Consider the following 23,725-nt stretch of genomic DNA (forward strand, 5'->3'; position numbering starts at 1 on the left):
TCCCCCCCCCCCCCTCCCATTCCAGTGATGCCTCTGGAGGCTCGCATGAGATTCTTATGCCACATGCACCCTGCAGGCAATTAGTGGCCCCTATTGAGCTACTGCACTCTCACTTCTTCTGGCTGTGTAACATTTGGCAGTGGAAGTTACTGTAGACCGCAACAGTCCAATAGTGACCACTGATTGTAAAGCCATTTGAACCCAGCAGTCAATGTCACGCATGCCCCAGGAGACCAGGTGCCAATGGCGCTAGTGAGGGAGGTATCTATTATTTCTATTTTATAAGAGGGACTACTTCATTAAAAAGGGTTTGACCAGCTAGAGGGCATGCCCTTTAAATATTACAAAAACAAAAGCTCAATATATTTTGCACAATTAGATTTTGTTAAAAAAATTGAATTATATCACACAGCTAACTTTTAAATAATTAGGTTGTCTTTTTTGCAATCCAGTCTATTGTTCTGGTTGGCTGAATTAGTGAATCGTTGCATTTTTAATAAAAAGCGTATAATGCTGAAATGCTGTTTAATGGCTCACTCACACTACTGTATTAATGCTATCCGATTTTTATTAGATAGCACTTGGACCAATGTTAATCAATGTGGCAGTGCTGATCAATTTTTTTTTTTTCCCCATGCCGATTCGGAATGAGAAAAAAAATCACAGTATGCTGCAATTTGACGTGTCAATCAGACGAGACCAGCCCATGCAAGTCTATGGGTGCATGTAAAACATCGGACGGCACTCGGATGAAATCTGAACACAGTCAACAGACTCAGACAATGTAGAAGATGGAGAAATTTTGTTCTCAGTCTTCACACAGTATGCTCCGATTCTCTTATCCGAGAGAATCAGATCAGCCTATGCTAATACTCTGATCTACTGGTGCATGGAAAGCATGAAACGGCACTCAGATGACATCTAAGTACAGTACGATTTCCATGGACTCACACAATGTAGAAATTTTGTTCTCCATCTTCTTCTCCAACAGAAGATCATCTTATTCTCACTCTGATCAAGGTTTTATAAAAGTATCATTAGCATAATTGACCCGATTCTCTTGGATGAGAGAATCTACAATTGTGAGACACTAGTGTGGCGCCCCTGAGGCTCTGGTCTCCACAGGGTACTGCACTCCAACTGGGGTGTAGTACTAATCATGAATCCAGGGGAGGTCGGTGCTGGTTTTCCCATACACAGCCACATACACACATGGGTGCCCCTTCCCCACTGGGGACTGGACTAGCGTCGGGTACCAAAGGGGTTGCCAACAGCGTGGCATTTACAGGATGCCATCACAACAAGGGCCCCAATCCACTAGCTTAGGACCTGGGTAGGGGGAGGAGCAGCAACCAGGGGGAGTTAGGAGTCACACACACAGCAATTAAGTAGTTCTCCAGCAGGAGTGACAGTAAGCGGACGTCTTTCCCGTAGCTCCTGTGGGACATAGGAGTTTAACGGTCGCTGTGAATATACTGTGTAAGTTCTCCCGGGGCCAGCGCTGTTCAGGGTGCAGAACCCTAGGGTAGTGCAATTCCACATTGCATCATCAGATTCTGCCAGACAAAGAGTTTCCATGCTTCTCCGACCACACAAGTTTCCAGAGCCAAGTGGCACCTAGGATTCCGGGGCCTAGATCACGGTCAGACTCAAGGTATCCATGCTACTGGCATAGGGAACAGTACTCTACCTAGTACGGAAGGGACTCTAAGTGCTTCAAGCCACAGGGACCCGCACTACAAAGTGCAGCTAGGAAGGGCCCACAGGCTACCACACCGTTTCTAACCTTTTGTGGATCCGGAATCAACCAGAGCCCATCATGGCAGTAATTGGTACTACTGGGCTGGCGACTGAAGCTGTGAGTAAACTACATCTTGAACCCGCAGAGACTGTGTCAGCTTGTCCTTATCGGCATCGCCGCCCAGCGCTTAGACGCCAACCGCCATGATGTCTCCTCTTCATCCACCCGGGGCCCGCCCCGCCTGTGGGGAGCGACACAATCCCGGCTGCCATAACACCTGCCCCGGCGAGGAATTCTACAGCGGCGGCTACTCCCTGGCCGCATACCACAGGTGGCGTCTTGACAAACTTTCCCAAACACCTCTCTTCCCCCACCATTTACTGTATTCCTCAGGGCAACAGAACCAGGAAAGGCCACCCGTGACATCACCTGACCCGACCCAAAACGGCCCGGCAACGAGTAGTTTAACCACCTGCCCCGTGGGGCGCTACACTAGCTTGAGTGTGAAATACATTGAATGCAGAGAAGTATAGTTGTTTTTATTGTGAACTGGTTATAATTAAAGCTTGAGGCATTTGTTGTCATCACTGCCATTCAGCACCTCACCTGTGGATTTGAATGTGGTGTCAAGAAAAAAAATAAAAAGTAGCCCAGATCATTTCATAGTTTAAAATCCTATGGTTTTATATGGATCATTTAAAAACAGCTTACAATGCATTATTAAAGTAAACCTGTCAGGTCCAATATACACTCAGATCCACTAGCAGTTCTGGGTGCATATTGCTAATCCCTGCCTAAAGCGGGATTTACACGCTGCGATCTCGCTAGCGAAATCGCAAGCGATCGTACCCGCCCCCGTCGGTTGTGTGAAACGGGCAAAATGCTGCCTGTGCCGCACAACCTCGCTTAACCCTGTCACACGGACTTACCTGTCCTGCGACGTCACTCTGGCCGGCGATCCGCCTCCTTTCTAAGGGAGCGGGTCATGCGACTTCACAGCGTCGTCACACGACAGGCGTCCAATAGAAGCGGAGGGGCGGAGATGAGCTGGACGTAACATCCCACCCACCTCTTTCCTTCCGTATTGCCAGTGGAGGCAGGTAAGGAGATGTTTGTCGCTCCGACAGTGTCACACACAGCGAAGTGTGCTACCGCAGGAACGAGGAACAACATCGTTAATAAGCAGAAAACGATTTTTTGTTTCAGGTCGACCTCTCCGCTGCAAACGATTTTGACCACTTTTGCGATCGTTTAAGGTCGCTCATAAGTGTCACACACTGCGATATCGTTAATGACGCTTAAACACCGTGACCCCGACAATTCATTAACGATATCGCAGCGTGTAAAGCCCGCTTAACAGTCCCTGTATACACTAGCATAGATAAAGAGATCTTTAGAAAAAGTATTTCTAAAGATCGTTTATTAATGCTATTGAGGTCAGTGACTAGTCGCAATGGTATTAGTTCCCTTGGCTAGTCTGCCCACATAGCATGTTAGCATGCCCCTGTAGTACTAACATGCTAATGAAAGCACAGCGACGCCGCACATTCCTCACTCTTGATGGCGGCCATAGGCCGATGGATACGCACTGCACATGATCAGGAGTCACAGCACTTCCGGTCATGTGCACTATACCTCACTGAAGCCGGGAAGCTTATACCCAGCATTAGTTTAGTGCGCATGATTGAAAGTCCCGGGACTCACGATCATGTGCAGGGCGCATCCATCCTCCGCCATTAACAGTTAGGTATGTGCGGCGTTGCTGTGCATTCATTAGCATGTTAGTACGTCCACATGGGCGTGCTAACATGCTACAGTATGTGGGCTGAACAGCCAAGGGAACTAACGCCCTTGCGACTAGTCCCTGGCCTCATTAGCATATAATAAATGATCTTTAGGCCCTGTGTGCACTTACCGTTTTTTCCCGCGGATTTCCTGCGGTTTTGCTGCATGTTTCGCTGCAGAAAATGTTCATAACATCTCTGCAGTGAATCACCAGCAAAACCTATGGAGAAAAAAAATGCTGTGCACACTATGCGGAATTTGACAGCTGCATGTTTTGCTGCGGGATTCCTGCAGCAAAAACAATTGCATGTCACTTCTTTTCCACACGTCGCTGCGGGATTTCACTCCACTGACTGCAATGTAATCATGAAATCCCGCAGGGAATAACGCAGGCAGCAAATTCTGTGCGGTTCACTGCGTTTTCCTGCGTTATTCCCTCCGGTATTTCACGGTTTACCTGCGGTAATGTTCATCGCTTGCCTGCGGTTTGCAGGGAAGTGATGTCATTATGACAGGAAGAGGAAGCGGAGCAGAGAGTCAACACAGACATCACACACATCACAGACATCACAGACATAGAACACAGACACAGACATATAGAATACACATAGAAAGCAAATGGAAATATAGAAAAAAAGCACGCAGGCTCCGCTGTATTTTTACCTTACAGCCGAGGTAAGCACACAGCGGCGGCCCGGTATTCTCAGGCTGGGGAGGGCGAGGGGCAGGGTTAATGTCCCCCGCCTCCCTCCCACCTCCCGCAGCCGAGAATATCAGCCGCAGCTGCCCGGGACTGTCGCATCCATTATGCGGCAGTACCGGAGTGTCCCCAGCTCTTCCTGCTGCCGTGATGCGGTGGCAGTCAGGGTAATATAAGGAGTTAATGACGGCGGATCGCCGCCACCAAGTCCAGGCTTGATCATGGCAGCGTCTATGAGACAGCTGACCTGATCAACCCGTAAGTAAAGTGAAAAAACACACACCGAAAAATCCTTTATTTTAAATAAAACACAAAAAAGCTCCTGGTTCACCCATTTATTAACCCCCCGAAACACACAGCTCCGGCGTAATCCACGTCCTGCGATGCATGCATCCAGCCGTGACTGACACTGACACAGCGCTGAATGGAGCCTCGCAGCGAGACAGCAGAGGTAATCACAGGGCATTTCCCACGGCCGGTAATGTGAACTCACTACCGACCATGATAAATGCAGCGTGTGCTCACAGGGACTCTCTGTCTCTCTGTCTATCTATCCCTCTATCTATCTATCTAGCTATCTCTCTATCTATTCTTTTATCTATCTATTTATCTGTCTATCTAAGAAGTAAATGACTTTTTTTTTTTTCCAATGTGCTTTATTGCATTGAATGCATTAAAGCACATGTACCAACCCGCACGCGGCAATACCGCGGTAAACCCGCAGCAAACCGCGGCAAACCGCATGTGGTTTTCGGGTGCGGTTTGTCTCGTTTTTTTTACCGTGGGTGTGGTAATCTTTCAGTGCTTGTGGAATTTTCTTGAGAAAATGCCATTTTCCAGTGCGCACAAAGCCTTAGAAATACTTTTTTCTAGAGATCTGTTTATTTATGCTACTAAATACAGGGACGGTTAGACAGAGATTACTAATATTCACCCAGAACTACTTGTGGTTCTGGGTGCATATTGGAGCTGACAGGTTCACTTTAAGTGCACCAATGCACTTCAAACTCTGTATGTGTTTTTCAAGAGGTCCTGTTACCAGGTTAATAGTGTTCAGTTTCTTCTCCTATTTTATTCCTGCTGCTCCCCTGTGTTTTCTATTATCTGTTTGTTTGGGTTTTTTTTTAAAATCTGCCATACTGTTCCAAATTTTTATTGTCTTTACTAAGGGGGCATAGCTCACAGGATAATAATGCAACCTGTAGACACGCCACCAGATTTCCTAGTTGGAGATAGATTTAAGGGAGCCTGTCACCAGTTTTTTGCCCTATAAGCTGCGGCCACCACCACTGGGCTCTTATATACAGCATTCTAACATGCTGTATATAAGAGCCCATGCCTCTGTTTAGCACATAAAAAACACTTTATAACACTCACCTAGAGGGTCCCTCCGGTGCACAACAGTCGGATGGGTGGCGTCGTTCTCCGGGACCGGCGCCTCCCCTTTCGGCCATCTTGGTCTTCCTTATTTTGAAGCCACGGTGCATGATGTTTGTCATACACACGCGCCAGCATTGAGGTCCTGCGCAGGCGCACTATAATACTTTAATCTGCCCTGAGCACGGCGCCACCCATCCGACTGTTGTCCACTGGAGCGACCTTCTAAGTAAGTATTATAAAGTGTTTTTATGTTCTACACAGCGGCCTGGGCTTTTATATACTGTTAGAATGCTGTATATAAGAGCACACTGGTGGTGGCCGCAGCTTATAGGGCAAAAAACTGGTAACCAGTTCCCTTTAACAGTAGACATAGGATGATGGCAACTTGTGTGCACCATAATGTTGCCAGAAATTGGTTTACAATATTGATACAGTTTTCATGTAACCGTGATAATCACATTTTAGTTCCAAATCAAGAAAAATAGTGATAGTCAACTGGTTAGTATGGGTAAAATTTAAATGACATCCATTGCTGTTTTAAAAATTCAACAAATCTGGGTACATTACACTACACTACACTACGGTAAATATAAAAAGTGTACACTCCCCTGTTAAAATTCAAGGTTTTTGCCTTGCAAAAAAAAATCATACCAGGAAGACTCATTTCAGATCATTTTCCACCTTAGTCACCCATAATCTGTACAAATTCATTGAGAAACAAACTAAAATAATTTTGAAAGGGAAAATAAAAATATGAAAGTTAAATAATGCAGCTAAATAAGTGTGAACATCCTCTCCTAATTGGGGATGTGGTTATGTTCAGGATTAGTCAATCACATTTAAAAGGTATTCTGCCACTGATGCACATGAGCGAGATGAGTTTGAGGGATGTAAGCACAGTTCTATGTGCAAGCAATGGTAGATAGGTTACACGCCACGTTACTTATTTCTCACACTGTATATGTGATGCCCTGGCCTATCAGGTAATCACAGGGTATTGTGCAATCTGCCCTTCTGCACAGTAACCAACCTCCTTGGTTACGGGTCCTGGTTCTTTGGTGTTGCTAACAGCTTAGCCAATCAAAATCCTAGGAACACTTTACCCACCAGACACACCATTGGGGGGCCTGAAGGGAATAGGGCCGCCCACATGGGGGGTCGGTGAGGGGAAAGTGAGGAAAGTGACAGTTGAGCTGGGGAGTTTGAGCTGGAGAGTTGAGAGTGGAGGTGGTGGAATAGTGACCCTCGCGAGCAGAGCTCCTGTGTACTAGGTGGCAGACGTTGGTCTGGGCCTAGTAGGAGCTGGAACCCCGGTCGCAGGGGATAGTGTCAAGGGGCATGGACTGCCGAGGAGGGCGGCCGGCGGCCTTGAGCTATCACCGGGCAGTGGCCAGGGCATGACGGGGTACGTGGACTCCAGGCCGGAAAGTAGCTTCACGCATGTTCCGGTAATTTACCCGACGGGGGTGAAGACTTCAAGTGTCATCCCCAACCCGCTCCAAAATCTGGGTACTAGCGCACCGATGGGATAGGACTTTCCCAATACAGTCCAAAGAAATCCTACACGTGAACCCTGAGAGCAAGCTCACTCCGTTAGCCATACGGGTGAGTGGGACCCGAAGAGTTTTATACCCACGGGTCTAACAGAGACAGATGTGCCAAGGACAGGGCCACTGGCTAAGAGCAACACCAAGGGTACGGACCCAAGCGTGCTCCCTACAAGCTGCAGTGGTGCTCAGAATTCTGGTTTACAAGCTGTCGGTGTTGTTATTCCTGGACTGAGTGAGTACACTGAAACACCCCTGTTCCTACCCCAACAGTACCCAATCACCAACCATCCGACGGGCCCCAGGACACAAACCCCCTACCCACGGAGGGGTTAAACATCAGGCTGCCACACCATCGTCACCGGGCTCCCCAACGGCAACAGTGGTCCCTCACATTACCACGGACCGTGGGTGGCATCACAAACTTTTAAATCCCCCTGTAAATATCCCCCCTTTTACTGAGTGGCCGCTTGACCCCCGGGTCCGGAGACCCCTCGAGCCACCGCGGATCCGAGCAGCCCGGCTGCTAGCACAGGGGCTGCACATATATAGGATAAGAGTAGGCTCTGCTCATATCATCGTTATATTTTTTTTATATCTGGACTCTGGTGTTGGGATAGAAAACTAGTTCTCTATTCCCAAACGTTCTGAAGTCCCAAAACTACATTCATAGTAGGCTATTTTTAAATAGAACCTTACTGGAACCTTCTATGCCTGCAATAACAATATTTCTATAATATTTCTTATCATTTTAGGAGGAAGAAAAGCCAGTCCTGTATGTATTCAATACGGTTACCAAAGAGAGAGTCCCAGTTATGGGGAATATTCATCTTTTTTCTGAAACAGTCTCAAAACTCAAGTCTCTTTTGTCTGTGAAATGTGGATTCCCAGTCAGTGTTTTCTGCCTCCGGACATTAGAAGGAAAAGAAATGTATGACTGTAACACACTCAATGACTACAATCTGGATCTTGGTATGTCAGGCATGTGATACCAAATGTGCTTATACAAAACATCACATTGATTTATTTGCACATTTTGCTTTAACCAACACAAAATTAATTAAAAACCCAGAATATCACTGAAGCGCTTTTGTTTCTTTGCATATATTTGTATACATTGATCAGGTGTAACAGTAATATCAGCTGCCTAAAAATATTATACCCCTCTGAGCCATCAACCCATTTGAACATATTAGAGACAACTTTTCTTTTGGTTCGTAAAGCTATACATCATAAGGGAGCTTTACTCGCTGCAACATCGCTAGCAATTGCTAGCGATGCCGAGCGCGATAACACCCGGCCCTGTCATACGGCCGATATGTGGTGATCGCTGTCATAGCGAACATTATCGCTACGGCAGCGTCACACGCACATACCTGCTCTGCGGCGGCGCTCTGGCCGGCGAATCATCTGCTTTCTAAGGGGGCGGGTCGTGCGGCGTCACAGCTACGTCACACGGCAGGCGTCCAATAGAAATGGAGGGGCGGAGATGAGCGGAATGTAACATCCCGCCCACCTCCTTCCTTCTTCATTGCCGATGGACGCAGGTAAGGAGATGTTTGTCGCTCCTGCGGTGTCACACACAGCGATGTGTGCTGCTGCAGGAACGACAAACAACATTGCTAAAAAGCAGAAAACGCTTTTTTATTTCAGGACAACCTCTCCGCGGCAAACGATTTTGCCCTCTTTTGCGATTGTTTCAGATCGCTCTTAAGTTTTACACACTGCGATATCGTTAATGACGCCTGATTTGCGTCACAAACACCGTGACCCCAACGATAACATTAATGATATCGTAGCGTGTAAAGCCCCCTTTAGAGTTTGGCATAGAGACCCTCCATGTTTAGTATATTCCTTGCTATGCAACGTGAAATCTCAGAACTTGGTGCCAGCAAATCTTTCTGCACATCATTTTCAGTCATTTAAGATTTTTTTTCAATCCTTACCTTCTCAGAACTTCGTTGGCAGACAGTGACCACTTCTTCTTCCCGTCATGTCCATGTAGTGTAGCAAATATTCCTTTGAACTTGCAAAGTCTGCTTCCAACTGTATCTATTATTAGCTTTTCTATCTTTTTGCTTCCTTTTTTCTTTTTTGTAGACCGCAATGATCTCTTCTGTTAATGCCACATTTACACATCTGTGTGTCATGGTCCAAACATGAGCCCCCTGACATACCTGAACCCGTCAGCCTCATATATGTCTACAAGGCTGTCAAGTTCAGATGACCTGCGGACAGTCCATACATCACGGTCCTTGCTCATACCATGCCACTTTGATTTCCTTATGGCATAATCTTAAGATTTTTGTCATAATGGGTATGAATAAGTCTGACACTGCAAAAACCATTAAAAGTTGAATTTTGTGTTGAATTTAGAAAAACTACTTCTTACATTAGTTGTGCTAAGCTCATGAAATTGTTCAATGAAGAAAATAATTTATATCAATTAATACTTGGTGTGTCCACTCAGTGCTTTTCTAAGGGGTGCTTAACACATAGCGAGATCGCTACCGAAATCGCTGCTACGGCACTGTTTTGGTGACGCAACAGTGACCTCATTAGCGATCTCGCTGTGTGTGACACTGAGCAGCGATCTGGCCCCTGCTGCGATATCGCTGCTTGTTACACACAGCCCTGGTTCATTTTCTTCAAAGGCGCTCTCCCGCTGTGACACACAGAGAGAGAGAGCGACGAAATGAAGCGAGCAGGGAGCAGAAGCCGGCATCTGGCAGCTGCGGTAAGCTGTAACCAGGGTAAACGTCGGGTAACCAAGGTGGTTACCCGATATTTACCTTAGTTACCAGCCTCCGCAGCTCTCACGCTGCCTGTGCTGCCGGCTCCGGTTCTCTGCACATGTAGCTGCAGTACACATCGGGTTAATTAACCCGATGTGTACTGTAGCTAGAAGAGCAAGGAGCCAGCGCTAAGCAGTGTGCGCGGCTCCCTGCTCTCGCGGTTATGATCGCTGCTTCGGCTGCTGTGTTTGACAGCTAAGCAGCGATCATAACCGTGACTTACAAGGTCGCTGTTACGTCACAGAAAATGGTGAGGTAACAGCGACCTCGCTTAGTGTGAACCAGCCCTAAGCAGCATCAGTTTGTCTAGATACAGTTGCATAAAGTCAAGGATTTTATAGGATTACAGTCAAGTGAATGAATAAATAATCATTTCAAATATCTGAAAATCGTCATTATTTTCATATATAGGTTGAAACCTTGTCATTAAATGAAACAGAAACACTTGTAGAAGACTTAAAATTAGGTGAGGAACAAACTCCGGTAGTGAGGTTTCATGTCACAGTTCATACAGCATGGCATAACTGATCATAACAAGATACAAGTTATAGTGCACTAGCGAAGTCTCTTCCTTGGAAAGATTTCAAAGTAGACTGGCTTTTCAGTATGTGATATTTAAAGGGAACCAATGACCAGGATTTTGCTATATGAAGTAAAGGCACTAGGATGCTGAATCCAGGTATATCTTGTGTTGAAAGATCGGATGCTTGGCTGCTGAAATATCTTTAATCAAAATAGCAGAAATGCACTTTGATTGAGGTGTGCATCGGGGGTGGGGTTTTGTGGGTCAGGTCCAGGGTGTATATTCCTCCTCCTGCACCTTGTATTGCATGCCAACAGCAGCAATGGCGGCATGGCGTGTTATATAAATAAAGAAAAGGGGCAAGCCAGGAGAACGCCAGAGAAGGAATAAACTCAGAGGGCTTGACCCACAAAGACCCCACCCCCCCATGCACACGTCAATCAAAGTGCAGTGCATTTCTGCAATTCTGATTTAAAGATATTTCAGCAACCAAGCATCAAATCTTTCAACAAAAGGTATGCTTGCATTCAGCATCTTAGTGCCAGTATGGCACTGTCTTTACTTCATATAGGAAAATACTAGTGGTTGGTTCCCTTTTACGCTCTTTTGAAGAAGTGGCAAGTAATTTGACAGCGTTGACAACTGTAGTCACAGTGGTAGGCTAAGTAAATTTTAGTGCGGCAGATGAAAGACACATCATGCTTACCTCACTTCAAAATCAGAAGTTGTCCAACCGTTTTATCAGCTCACAACTGGCATCAACCAGTGGAACCCAACTATATCCATGTTCTCTTCAGAATAGTTCCTGCAGATGTAGTCTTCATGGAATAATTGCAGCTGGCAAACGTTTCTCTTTGCGAAGACTGACAAACCAATCTGGTTGCCAGTGGGGAGCCTTATAGCTGCAATGCTCCTCTGGGAAATATTCAAATTGTCTCTTCAGGGAAGAAGGGGACGAACTCTAGTGCACCCAAAACAGTGTCTGCAAATTGAGGTTCTGATCTGGCATAAATCCTAAGGGTTACTTTGCACGTTGCGAAATCGTTACTGCGATATCGTCGGGTCAAATCGAAAGTGATGCACTTGCGGCACCGGTAACAACGTCGCAACGTGTAAAGCCTAGGAGAGAAGATGAATGAGCGTGAAATAGTCAAAAATCGCTGATCTGTGTAACGTCATTCACTTCCATAATGTCGGTGCGTCCGCAGGTACGATCTTGTTTGTCATTCCTGCAGCTCCACACATCGCTGTGTGTGAAGCCGCAGGACCGACAAACATCTCCTTACCTGCGCCCGCTGTCCACCGGCAATGCGGAAGGGAGAAGGTGGGCGGGATGTTTACATCCCGCTCATCTTCGCCCCTCCGCTTCTATTGGCCGGCTGCTTAGTGACGTCACGGTGATGTCACTGTGACGCCGAACACACCGCCTCCTTGAAGGAGGGATTCTTCGGCAGTCACAGCAACGTCGCCGACCAGGGATGTGCATGTGAAGCTGTCGTAGCGATAATGTACGCTACAGCAGTTCGCACTACATATCGCATGTGGGGCGGGGGCTATCGCGCTTGGAATCGCTAGCATTTGCTAGCGATGTCGCAACGTGCAAAGTACCCCTAAGTCATATGACAAGACTCGTTAAAGGGTCACTTTTGACTTTTAGGATAGCTAGTTCAAATAGGTGGCACTATCTGACTTCTGCTAGCTGTTCTACTTATCTCCTCACCCCAGGGGGCTAGGAAAAATTGGGACCCAGGTGCGTGTATAGATTATCACCATGGTCCTCTAAATATAATCAGTTTAAGGCTAGGATATATGGTGATTCCATAATTTCTTATGGAATTACGTCTCCTGTCTGTCTGTCTGAAGAATGCTTGTGAAGCTTGGGCTCCCAGCAGGGATTCTCCTGCTAGAAAACTTTTGTCTCACCTAAAGCTGGTGTCACACTAAGCGACAGCGACAACGACGTCGCTGTTACGTCACCATTTTCTGTGACGTAACAGCGACCTTGTAAGTCGCTGTTATGATCGCTGCTTAGCTGTCAAACACAGCAGAAGCAGCGATCATAACGTCGCTACATGTGCAGAGAGCAGGGAGCCGCGCTTAGCGCTGGCTCCTTGCTCTCCTAAGTACAGTACACATCGGGTTAATTAACCCGATGTGTGCTGCAGCTACATGTCACAGTGCAGAGAGCAAGGAGCCGCGCGCACTGCTTAGCGCTGGCTCCTTGCTCTCCTAGCTACAGTATACATCGGGTTAATTACCCGATGTGTACTGCAGCCACATGTGCACAGAGCAGGAGCCGGCACTGGCAGCAAGAGCGGAGGCTGGTAACCAGCGTAAACATCGGGTAACTAGGGAAAGGTCTTCCCTTGGTTACCCGATGTTTACGCTGGTTACAGCTTACCGCAGCTGCCAGTGCCGGCTCCTGATCGCTTCATTTCGTCGCTCTCTCGCTGTCACACACAGCGATGGGTGTGTCACAGCGGGAGAGTGACGACCAAAAAATGAAGCTGGACATTCAGCAACGACCGGCGACCTCACAGCAGGGGCCAGGTCGTTGCTGGATGTCACACACAGCGACAGCGACGGGACGTCGCTGCAACGTCACAGAAAATGGTGACGTAGCAGCGACGTCGTTGTCGTCGTCGTTATGTGTGACACCAGCTTAAATGCTGTCAGAGGTGTGACTTTTCTTTGAGGCTATGCAGCTGGACCCCCTGTTGACCAAGATGTCCTGTCCCAGTTTCTTAACTCCTTTCCGACCAAGAATATACTGGTACAGCCTATTTTTATGTGACTTACGTAAAAATACGTCCTGGCAATCGCGGGGGCACAGGGCACTACCACCAGGGACTTGGCTTACCCGACAGTCAAGTCCCATCCCTCATAGACAGGGATGGTGCTTGCACTGGACCTGGCTGTTTAACCCCCTAAATGCTGCAATTGATACCATTCCCTTTCTCCTGCAATAAGTACCCCCCGTGATGTAATCGCAACGGCCCAATCATTGTCATGATCATGCTGCGGTTTTTTGCCAATAGATACAGATTTGGTGTTTAAATTTATACACCATATTGTTGGACCAAACCTGCATCTTTTGGCAAAAAAAACATCAAAACGCAATGCGGTTTTGATGTGGTACTGATGCGGTTTTTGTTCTTTCTGCCAGGAGATGCAGATTTGGTGCAGTAATATGGTGTATACAATTCAACACCAAATCTGTTTCTTTTGGCAAAAAAATGCACAAAAACAGTTTTGACACCGTTTTGGTGCAGTTTTCTGCCAGGAGGTGCACATTTGTTGCTGAAATGTCTGCACCAGATTTCTGCACCAAATTTGCATCTCCTGGAGAAAACCGCACCAAAATGGCATCACTGTTTTTGTGTGTGTGTGTATGTGTGTGTTGTTTTTTTTTTTTTTTTTGTCAAGTCATGTAAATTTGGTGCTGAAATTTACACACTATATTCCTACACCAAATTGGCATCTCCTGGCAAAAAAACCCCCAAAACATATCAATGCTGCATCAAAAACGCATTGTGTTTTTGTGTTTTTTTTGCCAGAAGATGCAGATTTAGTGCAGGAATGTAGTGTATAAATTTCAGCAGCAAATCTGCATCTCATGGCAAAAAAAAGTGGTTTTCTGTAAGTCTGTGAACTCAGTGATGGCAGATAAACTGAGTTATGTCACTGCTCACAGCTGAGGCTCAGTCAGTCTCTGCCTGAAGCCACAGCATGCAGACATATTCTGTGTCTGCGCACTGTGTCTTCGCACTGTGTCTTCAGTATGTATGTAGCAGAGCTAGGATTGTGGAACTCTCATGTGGATTATGTCGGACCTGGTGTTTGGGGTTAATAAAGCGGTGAAAGAGGGGTTTTTTTTATTTTAGTTCAAATAAAGGATTTTGTTCAGTGTTTGTGTTTATTTCTTTCCACTTACAGATTAGTAATGGGGGAGTCACATAGACACCTCCCATTAGTAATCTAGGGCTTAGTGGCAGCTGTGAGCTGTCATTAACCTTTGCTATTACACCGTCATTAACCCCTGCCACCACATCATAGCAATTGAGATGAGCAGGGTAAAGTGCCAAATAACCATGGGTCTTCCCAGCCTGAGAATAATATCCCCCAGCTGTCAGCTTTATTGTGACTGGGTATCAAAATTGAGGGGGACTGCATGCTGTTTTTTTTAAATAATTTTTAAAAAAAGTTGCATGGAGTCCATCTTATTTTGATACACAGCCAAGATAAGAGCACAGCTGGGTCTGACTGGAATCAATCACAGACAGTGGAGGTGTTGGAGGACTGGGAAGCAGTGCATATGCATGAGGGATAATGAGCAGCCCCGTAAGTAGTGTTACAGCCACGTGGGAGACTCTGTAATTATAATATGCCTGCTTTTTTCCTATTTTCTTTCTTTTTCCTTTTTTTTTTTTTTTTATTTTTTTTTTATTACTTGGGTGTCGGATCCAGAGAGTCACCTGGGGTTCCCTGAGATCTCCGGGCCTGGGATCAGTGCATGGGTAATAGGTATTCCCGCAGTTCCGGACTTTTAAAGCTGGGGTTCACCCATCACTAGTGTTCAATACATATATCACCTGTTGTATAAATGTATATATGTATTTAGTTGTATGTATATATAATATATGGAGTAAATGACAACAAATCTTAACAAAAACATTTGTAATCTACATATTTCTATGAACTTACTGTATTTTGGATTTTCATTGATCTGTAGGTGTCACACTGAGAATGGATGTCTGGAATGGCTGGAAAGAATTTCTTAGTGCATGTGTATTAGGACACAAACAAAATGTCCAGCGTTACTTATCAAAGTATGAAACTATTCTCAGGTACAGAAATTGCTTACAGTCTTGGTAATTATTTTACCTTGTGATAATCTATTGTTGATCCTTAACTTCTGACCCTTTTGTTCTTCAAGAGATAAGCCACTGCCAGATCCATTTGACAGTGGCTTTGTAGATATGTCAATGCTCAACCGAGTCGAATGTCCTTGTGTATATGGGAAATGGTAGAGATACTGTAGTTGATGGCCAATGAGTGCTAAGCAGAATGGCCAGCTTAAGGGTCAATGTTTCTATCTCACTTTTTTTCGCACCAGTAAACAGAATGCTAACTTTAAAGAAATCCTACCAGCAAAATTTTTATTCTCCAATCTCATTAAAATGTGTTTTAACCCCTTCACGACCTTGGGCATAATGGTACATCCTAAGGGTACCTTCACACTTGGCAATGCAGCAGCGATCCGACCAGCGATCTGACCTGGTCAGGATCGCTGCTGCATCGCTACATGGTCGCTGGTGAGCTGTCAAACAGGCAGATCTCACCAGCGACCAGTGAACAGCCCCCAGCCAGCAGCGACGTGCAAGCGACGGTGCGCTTGCACGGAGCCGCTGTCTGGAAGCTGCGGAGACTGGTAACTAAGGTAAACATCGGGTATGGTTACCCGATGTTTACATTAGTTACCAGCGCACACCGCTTAGCTGTGTGTGCAGGGAGCAGGGAGCCGCGCACACTGAGCGCTGGCTCCTTGCTCTCCTAGCTACAGTACACATCGGGTTAATTAACCCGATGTGTAATGCAGCTACATGTGCAGAGAGCAGGGAGCCGCGCACACTGCTTAGCGCTGGCTCCTTGCTCTCCTAGCTGCTGTACACATCGGGTTAATTAACCCGATGTGTACAGCAGCTACATGTGCAGAGGGCCGGAGCCGGCAGCACAGGCAGCGTGAGAGCTGCAGAGGCTGGTAACTAAGGTAAATATCGGGTAACCACCTTGGTTGCCCGATGTTTATCTTGGTTATAAGCTTACCTCAGCTGTCAGACGCCGGCTCCTGCTCCCTGCTCGCTTCATTTGTCGCTCTATCGCTGTCACACACAGCGATCTGTGTGTCACAGTGGGAGAGCGCCTTTGAAGAAAACGAACCAGGGCTGTGTGTAACGAGCAGCGATCTCGCAGCAGGGGCCAGATCGCTGCTCATTGTCACACACAGCGAGATCGCTAATGAGGTCACTGCTGCGTCATAAAAAGCGTGACTCAGCAGCGATCTCGGCAGTGAGCTCGCTGTGTGTGAAGCACCCCTAACTCCTGTCCCTGCCTTTCACAAGCCCACATTATTCCTTGCACATGTTGACTAATCTGATTAGCCGATATGAGTCTTTAACAGCTGTGGGTGTTAAGTCCCGCAGCCAATCTATAACAGTGAGATTTAACAAATGTCGGTGGGAGTGCGTCATTCCCTGCTCCCATCGGTGCTTCCATTACATCATCGCGGGGCGCCAATGGTTTATCATGACAGCTAGGGGTCAGATGATGACCCCTGTGTCTGTCATGATGATCTTCCTGTGAATGCCAGTTTGCGAGCGGCATTCATTTGAGACTTCGATTTTTGCTATGCAGAGTAGTGCTGATGCTAATACATTGCTCTGTACAACATAAGTGATCACATGATCGCATCTTCAAGTCCCCTAAAGAGACTACATATATATTAAAGTTTTTAAAAATGTGTAAAGAAAACCCCACCCGTTTAAATCACCCCCCTTTTGCCCCATTGGAAATAAAAAAAATAAAAATACACATATTTGGTATTGCTGCATTCAGAAATGTCCGATCTTTCAAAATATAAAATATATGAATCAGATCAGTAAACAGCGTAACAAAAACCCCCAAAAATTACATTTTTATTGGCCACCTTACACTAAAATACAATAACAGGCAATCAAAAGATAACTACCAAAAAATAGTATCAGTGAAAAACGTCAGCACAGAGCTCACAAAATAGCCATGACACTGACCCAGATCCCGAAAAAATTACAATGGTCTCGTAAAATGGTGACAAAATTCTAAATTTTGTTATACAAACTACTGAATTTTTTTTTCACAACTTAAATAAAAAAATATATAAAAAAAATACATACCGTACATGGTTGGTATCTACGTAGTCATACTGACCTGGAGAATCACGCTGCCAAGTCAGTTTTACCATATACTGAACATGATGAATAAAAAACACAAAAAAATTTTGTGGAATTGCACTTTTTTTTTTTTTTTTTTTTTGCAATTTCAGCCTTTTTGGATTTTTTTTCTGTTTTACAGTGTACTATATAGTAAAATTAATGGTGTCATTCAAAAGTACAAAAAAAATGCAGTTGCACTCTGAAATGCTAAAGCATGCAAACAATGAATGCGCGAATATCAATATGCATTACTGGTTAAGGAAATCTAGGAAAAAGGAGCTATTTTGCATACAAAAATAGCCATTTATATATCTGCCCAGTAGCCACGTCAAGGCATATCTTGTTACTGGGAACCTACACTTAACTGAAGCCTCTCTCTGGGTTACACACCTCCATGTGTATTGGCAAGTAGAAACCTACTACTAGAAAATAAAATCACCTGTGACTAATGGGGGAGGGGTGCACAGTCAGAGGGCAGGACTCCATAATCTAGAAAAAAAGACTGACAGTACTCCCAAAATGCAGTCTGAACAGGTGCAAAATGGAACATGACATACAATAACAAAAAGACAGTCAGCAAAGGTGATTACCAATCATGTTGATCCACAAGTGACCTGGAATGTAAAGAAGATGGCTATCAGTAAACGTTTAACAGCACCTACATTACATTACAGACACATTTACAAGGGATTTTGCAGTTAAATTTTTTTCTGGGAGGACTTGTTTAAAGCTGGGTTTACACACTGCAACATCGCAAACGACATCGCTGTAACGTCACCGGTTTTGTGACGTTACAGCGACCTCCCCAGCGACATTGCAGTGTGTGAAACCTATCAGCGACCCGGCCCCTGCTGTGAAGTTGTGATCGCTACAAATCGTTCAGGACCATTCCTAGGTCCTTTGTTTCCCGCTGTGCAGCATGCATCGCTAGCAAGTTTCAGTGTGTAAAGGAGACTTTACAGCGACTCCGCGGCTCTGTCTGTGTAGCGTCCTGATTAGCGGTCACCGGTGAAGGATTCACCGGTGACCGCTAATCCCCCGAGTGACTGAAGTGTCCCCCCTCTCTCATACTCATCGATCACCGGCTCTGCACGGCGTTCCCTCTGCTCCAGCGGCTTTTCCTTTTTTGAAAAAGCCGGCCGCTCATTAAACAATCTCCTATTCCCTGCTTTTCCCCGCCCACCGGCAAATATGATTGGTTGCAGTGAGACACGCCCACACGCTGAGTGACAGCTGTGTCACTGCACCCAATCACAGCAGCCGGTGGGCGTGTCTATACTGTGCAGTAAAATAAATAAATAAATAATTAAAAAATCCGGCGTGAGGTCCCCCCCAATTTTAATACCAGCCAGATAAAGCCATACGGCTAAAGGCTGGTATTCTCAGGATGGGGAGCTCCACGTTATGGGGAGCCCCCCAGCCTAACAATATCAGCCAGCAGACGCCCAGAATTGCCGCATACATTAGATGCGACAGTTCTGGGACTGTACCCGGCTCTTCCCGATTTGCCCTGGTGCGTTGGCAAATCGGGGTAATAAGGAGTTATTGGCAGCCCATAGCTGCCAATAAGTCCTAGATTAATCATGTCAGGCGTCTCCCCGAGATTCCTTCCATGATTAATCTGTAAATTACAGTTAAAAAAACACACACCCGAAAAATCCTTTATTAGAAATAAAAAACACTAACAAATTCCCTCATTACCAATTTATTACCCACAACAAAGCCCTCCTTGTCCGGCGTATTCCACGGTCCTCCAGCGTCGCATCCAGCTCTGCTGCATGCAGGTGACAGGAGCAGCAGAAGACACAGCCGCTCCTGTCACCTGCACGCAGCTAATGAAGAGAGCCGTGTGATCGGCTGAGCTGTCACTGAGGTTACCTGGATCCAGCGGTGGCCGCGGGTAACCTCAGTGACAGCTCAGCTGATCGCGCTACTCACCGCCGCTCCGGTCAGCTCCACACAGCAAATGAGATGAGTAGCGCGATCAGCTGAGCTGTCACTGAGCTTACCCGCGGCCACCGCTGGATCCACCGCTGGATCCAGGTAACCTCAGTGACAGCTCAGCCGATCACACGGCTCTCTTCATTAGCTGCGTGCAGGTGACAGGAGCGGCTGTGTCTTCTGCTGCTCCTGTCACCTGCATGCAGCAGAGCTGGATGCGACGCTGGAGGACCGTGGATTACGCCGGACAAGGAGGGCTTTGTTGTGGGTAATAAATTGGTAATGAGGGAATGTGTTTGTGTTTTTAATTTCTAATAAAGGATTTTTTCGGGTGTGTGTGTGTTTATTTACGGTCAGTTACAGATTAATCATGGAAGGTATCTCATAGACGCCTGACATGATTAATCTTGGACTTATTGGCAGCTATTGGCTGCCAATAACTCCTTATTACCCCGATTTGCCAACGCACCAGGGCAAATCGGGAAGAGCCGGGTACAGTCCCAGAACTGTCGCATCTAATGTATGCGGCAATTCTGGGCGGCTGCTGACTGATATTGTTAGGCTGGGGGGCTCCCCATAATGTGGAGCTCCCCATCCTGAGAATACCAGCCTTTAGCCATATGGCTTTATCTGGCTGGTATTAAAATAGGGGGAACTGCACGCCGGATTTTTTAATTATTTATTTATTTTACTGCACAGTATAGACACGCCCACCGGCTGCTGTGATTGGTTGCAGTGAGACACGCCCACACGCTGAGTGACAGCTGTGTCACTGCACCCAATCACATTTGCCGGTGGGCGGGGAAAGCAGGGAATACGAGATTGTTTAATGAGCGGCCGGCTTTTTCAAAAAAGGAAAAGCCGCCGGAGCAGTGTGAACGCCGTGCAGCGCCGGTGATCGGGGATCGGTGAGTATGAGAGAGGGGGGGGAAATCACCAGCAAATGAGGTGAGTAACGCGATCAGCTGAGCTGTCACTGAGATTACCCGCGGCCACCGCTGCATCCACCGCTGGATCCAGGTAACCTCAGTGACAGCTCAGCCGATCACACGGCTCTCTTCATTAGCTGCGTGCAGGTGACAGGAGCGGCTGTGTCTTCTGCTGCTCCTGTCACCTGCATGCAGCAGAGCTGGATGCGACGCTGGAGGACCGTGGATTACGCCGGACAAGGAGGGCTTTGTTGTGGGTAATAAATTGGTAATGAGGGAATTTATTAGTGTTTTTTATTTCTAATAAAGTATTTTTCGGGTGTGTGTATTTTAACTGTAATTTACAGATTAATCATGGAAGGTATCTCGGGGTGATGCCTGACATGATTAATCTTGGACTTATTGGCAGCTATGGGCTGCCAATAACTCCTTATTACCCCGATTTGCCAACGCACCAGGGCAAATCGGGAAGAGCCGGGTACAGTCCCAGATCTGTCGCATCTAATGTATGCGGCAATTCTGGGCGTCTGCTGGCTGATATTGTTAGGCTGGGGGGCTCCCCATAACGTGGGGCTCCCCATCCTGAGAATACCAGCCTGCAGCCGTATGGCTTTATCTGGCTGGTATTAAAATAGGGGGGGACCGCACGCCGGATTTTTTAATTATTATTATTTAATTTTTAATTATTTATTTATTTACACAGCACACAGAGCCGCGCGGCATTAAATGAAGTCGGGTGAAGTTCACCTGGTTTTTTGACACGTCCCCAACGACCAGCTAGTCGCTCTGCAGGTCCGGATCGCTGTTAGGTCGTTGGCCAGGTCTGCCTGTTTGACAGCTCACCAGAGACTTTGTAGCGATCCCGGCTAGGTTGAGATCGCAGGTTGGATCGCTAGAAAGTCTCAGTGTGTAAACCCAGCTTTATGATCAGAAAATCAGTCAGATTAAGGATTATCTGATTACACCTTAATGCATTGTCATTATGTCTATGTCAGCTTCACGCATTGTATTTTTTGTGGGTCCCTTTTCTAAGCACCCTATTCCTATTCAAATAAAAGGCAAAGTAAGGATATCTGTTCAAAATTATAACTATTTTTTTTATAAGCTAAATGACACAATATATTGTACTTTTGGAAAGAAGAGAGTATGCATCTGTCTCTTTTGACAGTGTATCTAGGTGACTGATATGCTTTGAACTTTCAGAAGGAAGACTAAATACAGTAACTATACAATGAAAGGCTCCCATGCACATTTGACTGTTTATAAATCCTACAAAAAACCTACCATAACACAATTGAAATACATAAATAATTTTATTGATATAGATCAATAATGTAAAGAAATGGGAGACCAGTAGGTTGCACATCATTACCACATTTGGTAACAGGTTGTACAATGTATTTGTACAGATTAAAAGTTCATTTATACACACTGGTAAAAGTTAAAAAAAACATTGATACGATGGTTACCTCTTGTGTAGTGTGATGCCAGAAAGCCCCGATGTACGTTTTGGCTGGAACTTCTTCTTCTGGGAGTCATTTCAATTGTGTTGTGATACAGGTTTTTTTTTATAAGGTTTATGTATATTCCTGTACTTGACAATTATCCATTGCATATACATTCATAGTACCATATTGAACAATAAAAACTTATTAGCAGCAATAAACTCTCAATGGCAGTGTATATAGCAATTAACATAACTAACAAGACAACAAAGAAGCGACAGGAGCAGAGCCAATTGTTAATAGTATAGAAAACAAATAACACAAACCACAACATATATATAGACATGCAATATACACAGACAAGTAACAAATATTCTCTACCTGATGATTTAGTTTCTTGTTGCTATTCACCTCAGACTGACACTGATCTGCCATCCCTTCCTCCCGGAGAGAAATTATCTGCAAGTCAAAGGCTTACTTACCCCAGGTATTTTTGTTTCTGTTCGGGATAGGATGCAGTTCATTTGTTCAGTCTGGGATAAAATTCAAAGAGGAAAATGTGATATCTCACTGGGGCCTCCAAATTGTCACAGATGGGACGTTTTCTCACTCAGGTTAGAATCTAGGATCAGCACAGGTATACTGTGGCAGAGACGAAAAAAGTAAAGACACACACTCATATGTTTCCTAAAGGTCTTTTGCTTTATTGCTCATATGACTGCTTCTTATATAGAAACTTTTAGATTGGCAAAACTAAGAGCACAAGGTTACTGGAATATTTATTATGACAGAACAATTGGATATGATGGATCATACTTTTTGACACATAGACCTTGAACCAATGGGGACTCTTGTTACCCTTCTAGGCACAGATATAATAATCTTTAATTTCAACAAGCAGAAAAAAAAATTCTGAGAAACATGTATATGAAACAATTCCCAGAAATAGTTGTGGCACTGGACATCTCCCACTCTTTATGGAAACCATCTGGTCTTTTACACAAAAAGTGTAAAGTTTAAAAAAGTTCAAAAATAAGACAAGCTAGTGTGCACAAAGTTCATAACAGATGAAGACTAGGACATAGTAGCTGCGGAGAAAATCCCTTCTCCTAGCAATATCTTTCACATTAGGCACAGATATGTTATATTATATATGTTTTATATATGTACCTAATTTGTCTGAAAATTTAGCTTCTTATTAGACTGACTCCAATGATCTCAGATGACAGTCTAATATGTATGAAACAGGTCCAAACAGCACATAAGTCATCCAAGATTTAAAATAAAGTCCATTTTATTTTGAAATCCAATTAAAATGTCAAAAAGTATATCTCCAACACAACGCGTTTTGGACCTTGAGTGGTCCTTTGCCACAGAGCCGTGACTAAGGACCACTCTAGGTGAAAAACGTGTTGACGTTTGTTTTTTATTATATGCTTTCAACCATTGTGTTGGAGATATACTTTTTGACATTTTAATTGGATTTAAATAAAATTGATTCTTTTATACATCACGGATGACTTCTGTGCTTTTTCACTTTTCTTGGATTCTTTGGAGCCTATCAACCGTGCACTTGACAGGTGAGCTGACTTTTTGCTCAGTCTAATATGTAGGCCTCTTGACTCTCCCTCGACATAAAGGTAAAGAAGGATCCGGCAAGTTCAATTTCTTACGACCAATCCTTCTCTACTCTGTGAGATAAGCCGATGCCAGATGATCTAGAGACTGTCAGTGGCTTTTGCCATGCCTTCATGTGTATGGGGGACTTGAGGTAGATGTGTATTTAGTTGGGGATTAAGAATACCCAAAAAAGGAAGACTAGTTAGCAGATTCCTTTGTGGGCACATCGTTACACTATTGCACAAAATAAAAACAAACTTTAATTTAGTTAAAACAAAAGGTAATGACAATACTAATATGCTAGATTTGCTGAATATAACTAAGGCTATGTGCGCACGTTGAGTACTG

The 23,725-nt window shown here is 45.2% G+C and overlaps 1 protein-coding gene across 1 annotated transcript in view; it reads left to right on the plus strand.

Moving 5' to 3' along the window:
* ANKUB1 (ankyrin repeat and ubiquitin domain containing 1) overlaps nucleotides 1-23,725 on the plus strand; it is a 39,832-nt gene that overhangs the window by 11,741 nt on the left and 4,366 nt on the right. The window contains exons 3-4 of the mRNA XM_075338594.1: nucleotides 7,909-8,125; nucleotides 15,204-15,318. Of these exons, the coding sequence (XP_075194709.1) occupies nucleotides 7,909-8,125; nucleotides 15,204-15,318 (332 nt within the window). The remainder of the gene's footprint in view (nucleotides 1-7,908; nucleotides 8,126-15,203; nucleotides 15,319-23,725) is intronic.

The sequence above is a fragment of the Anomaloglossus baeobatrachus genome, chromosome 3 (genome assembly GCF_048569485.1).
Source record: "Anomaloglossus baeobatrachus isolate aAnoBae1 chromosome 3, aAnoBae1.hap1, whole genome shotgun sequence".
Taxonomy (NCBI): Eukaryota; Metazoa; Chordata; class Amphibia; order Anura; family Aromobatidae; genus Anomaloglossus; species Anomaloglossus baeobatrachus.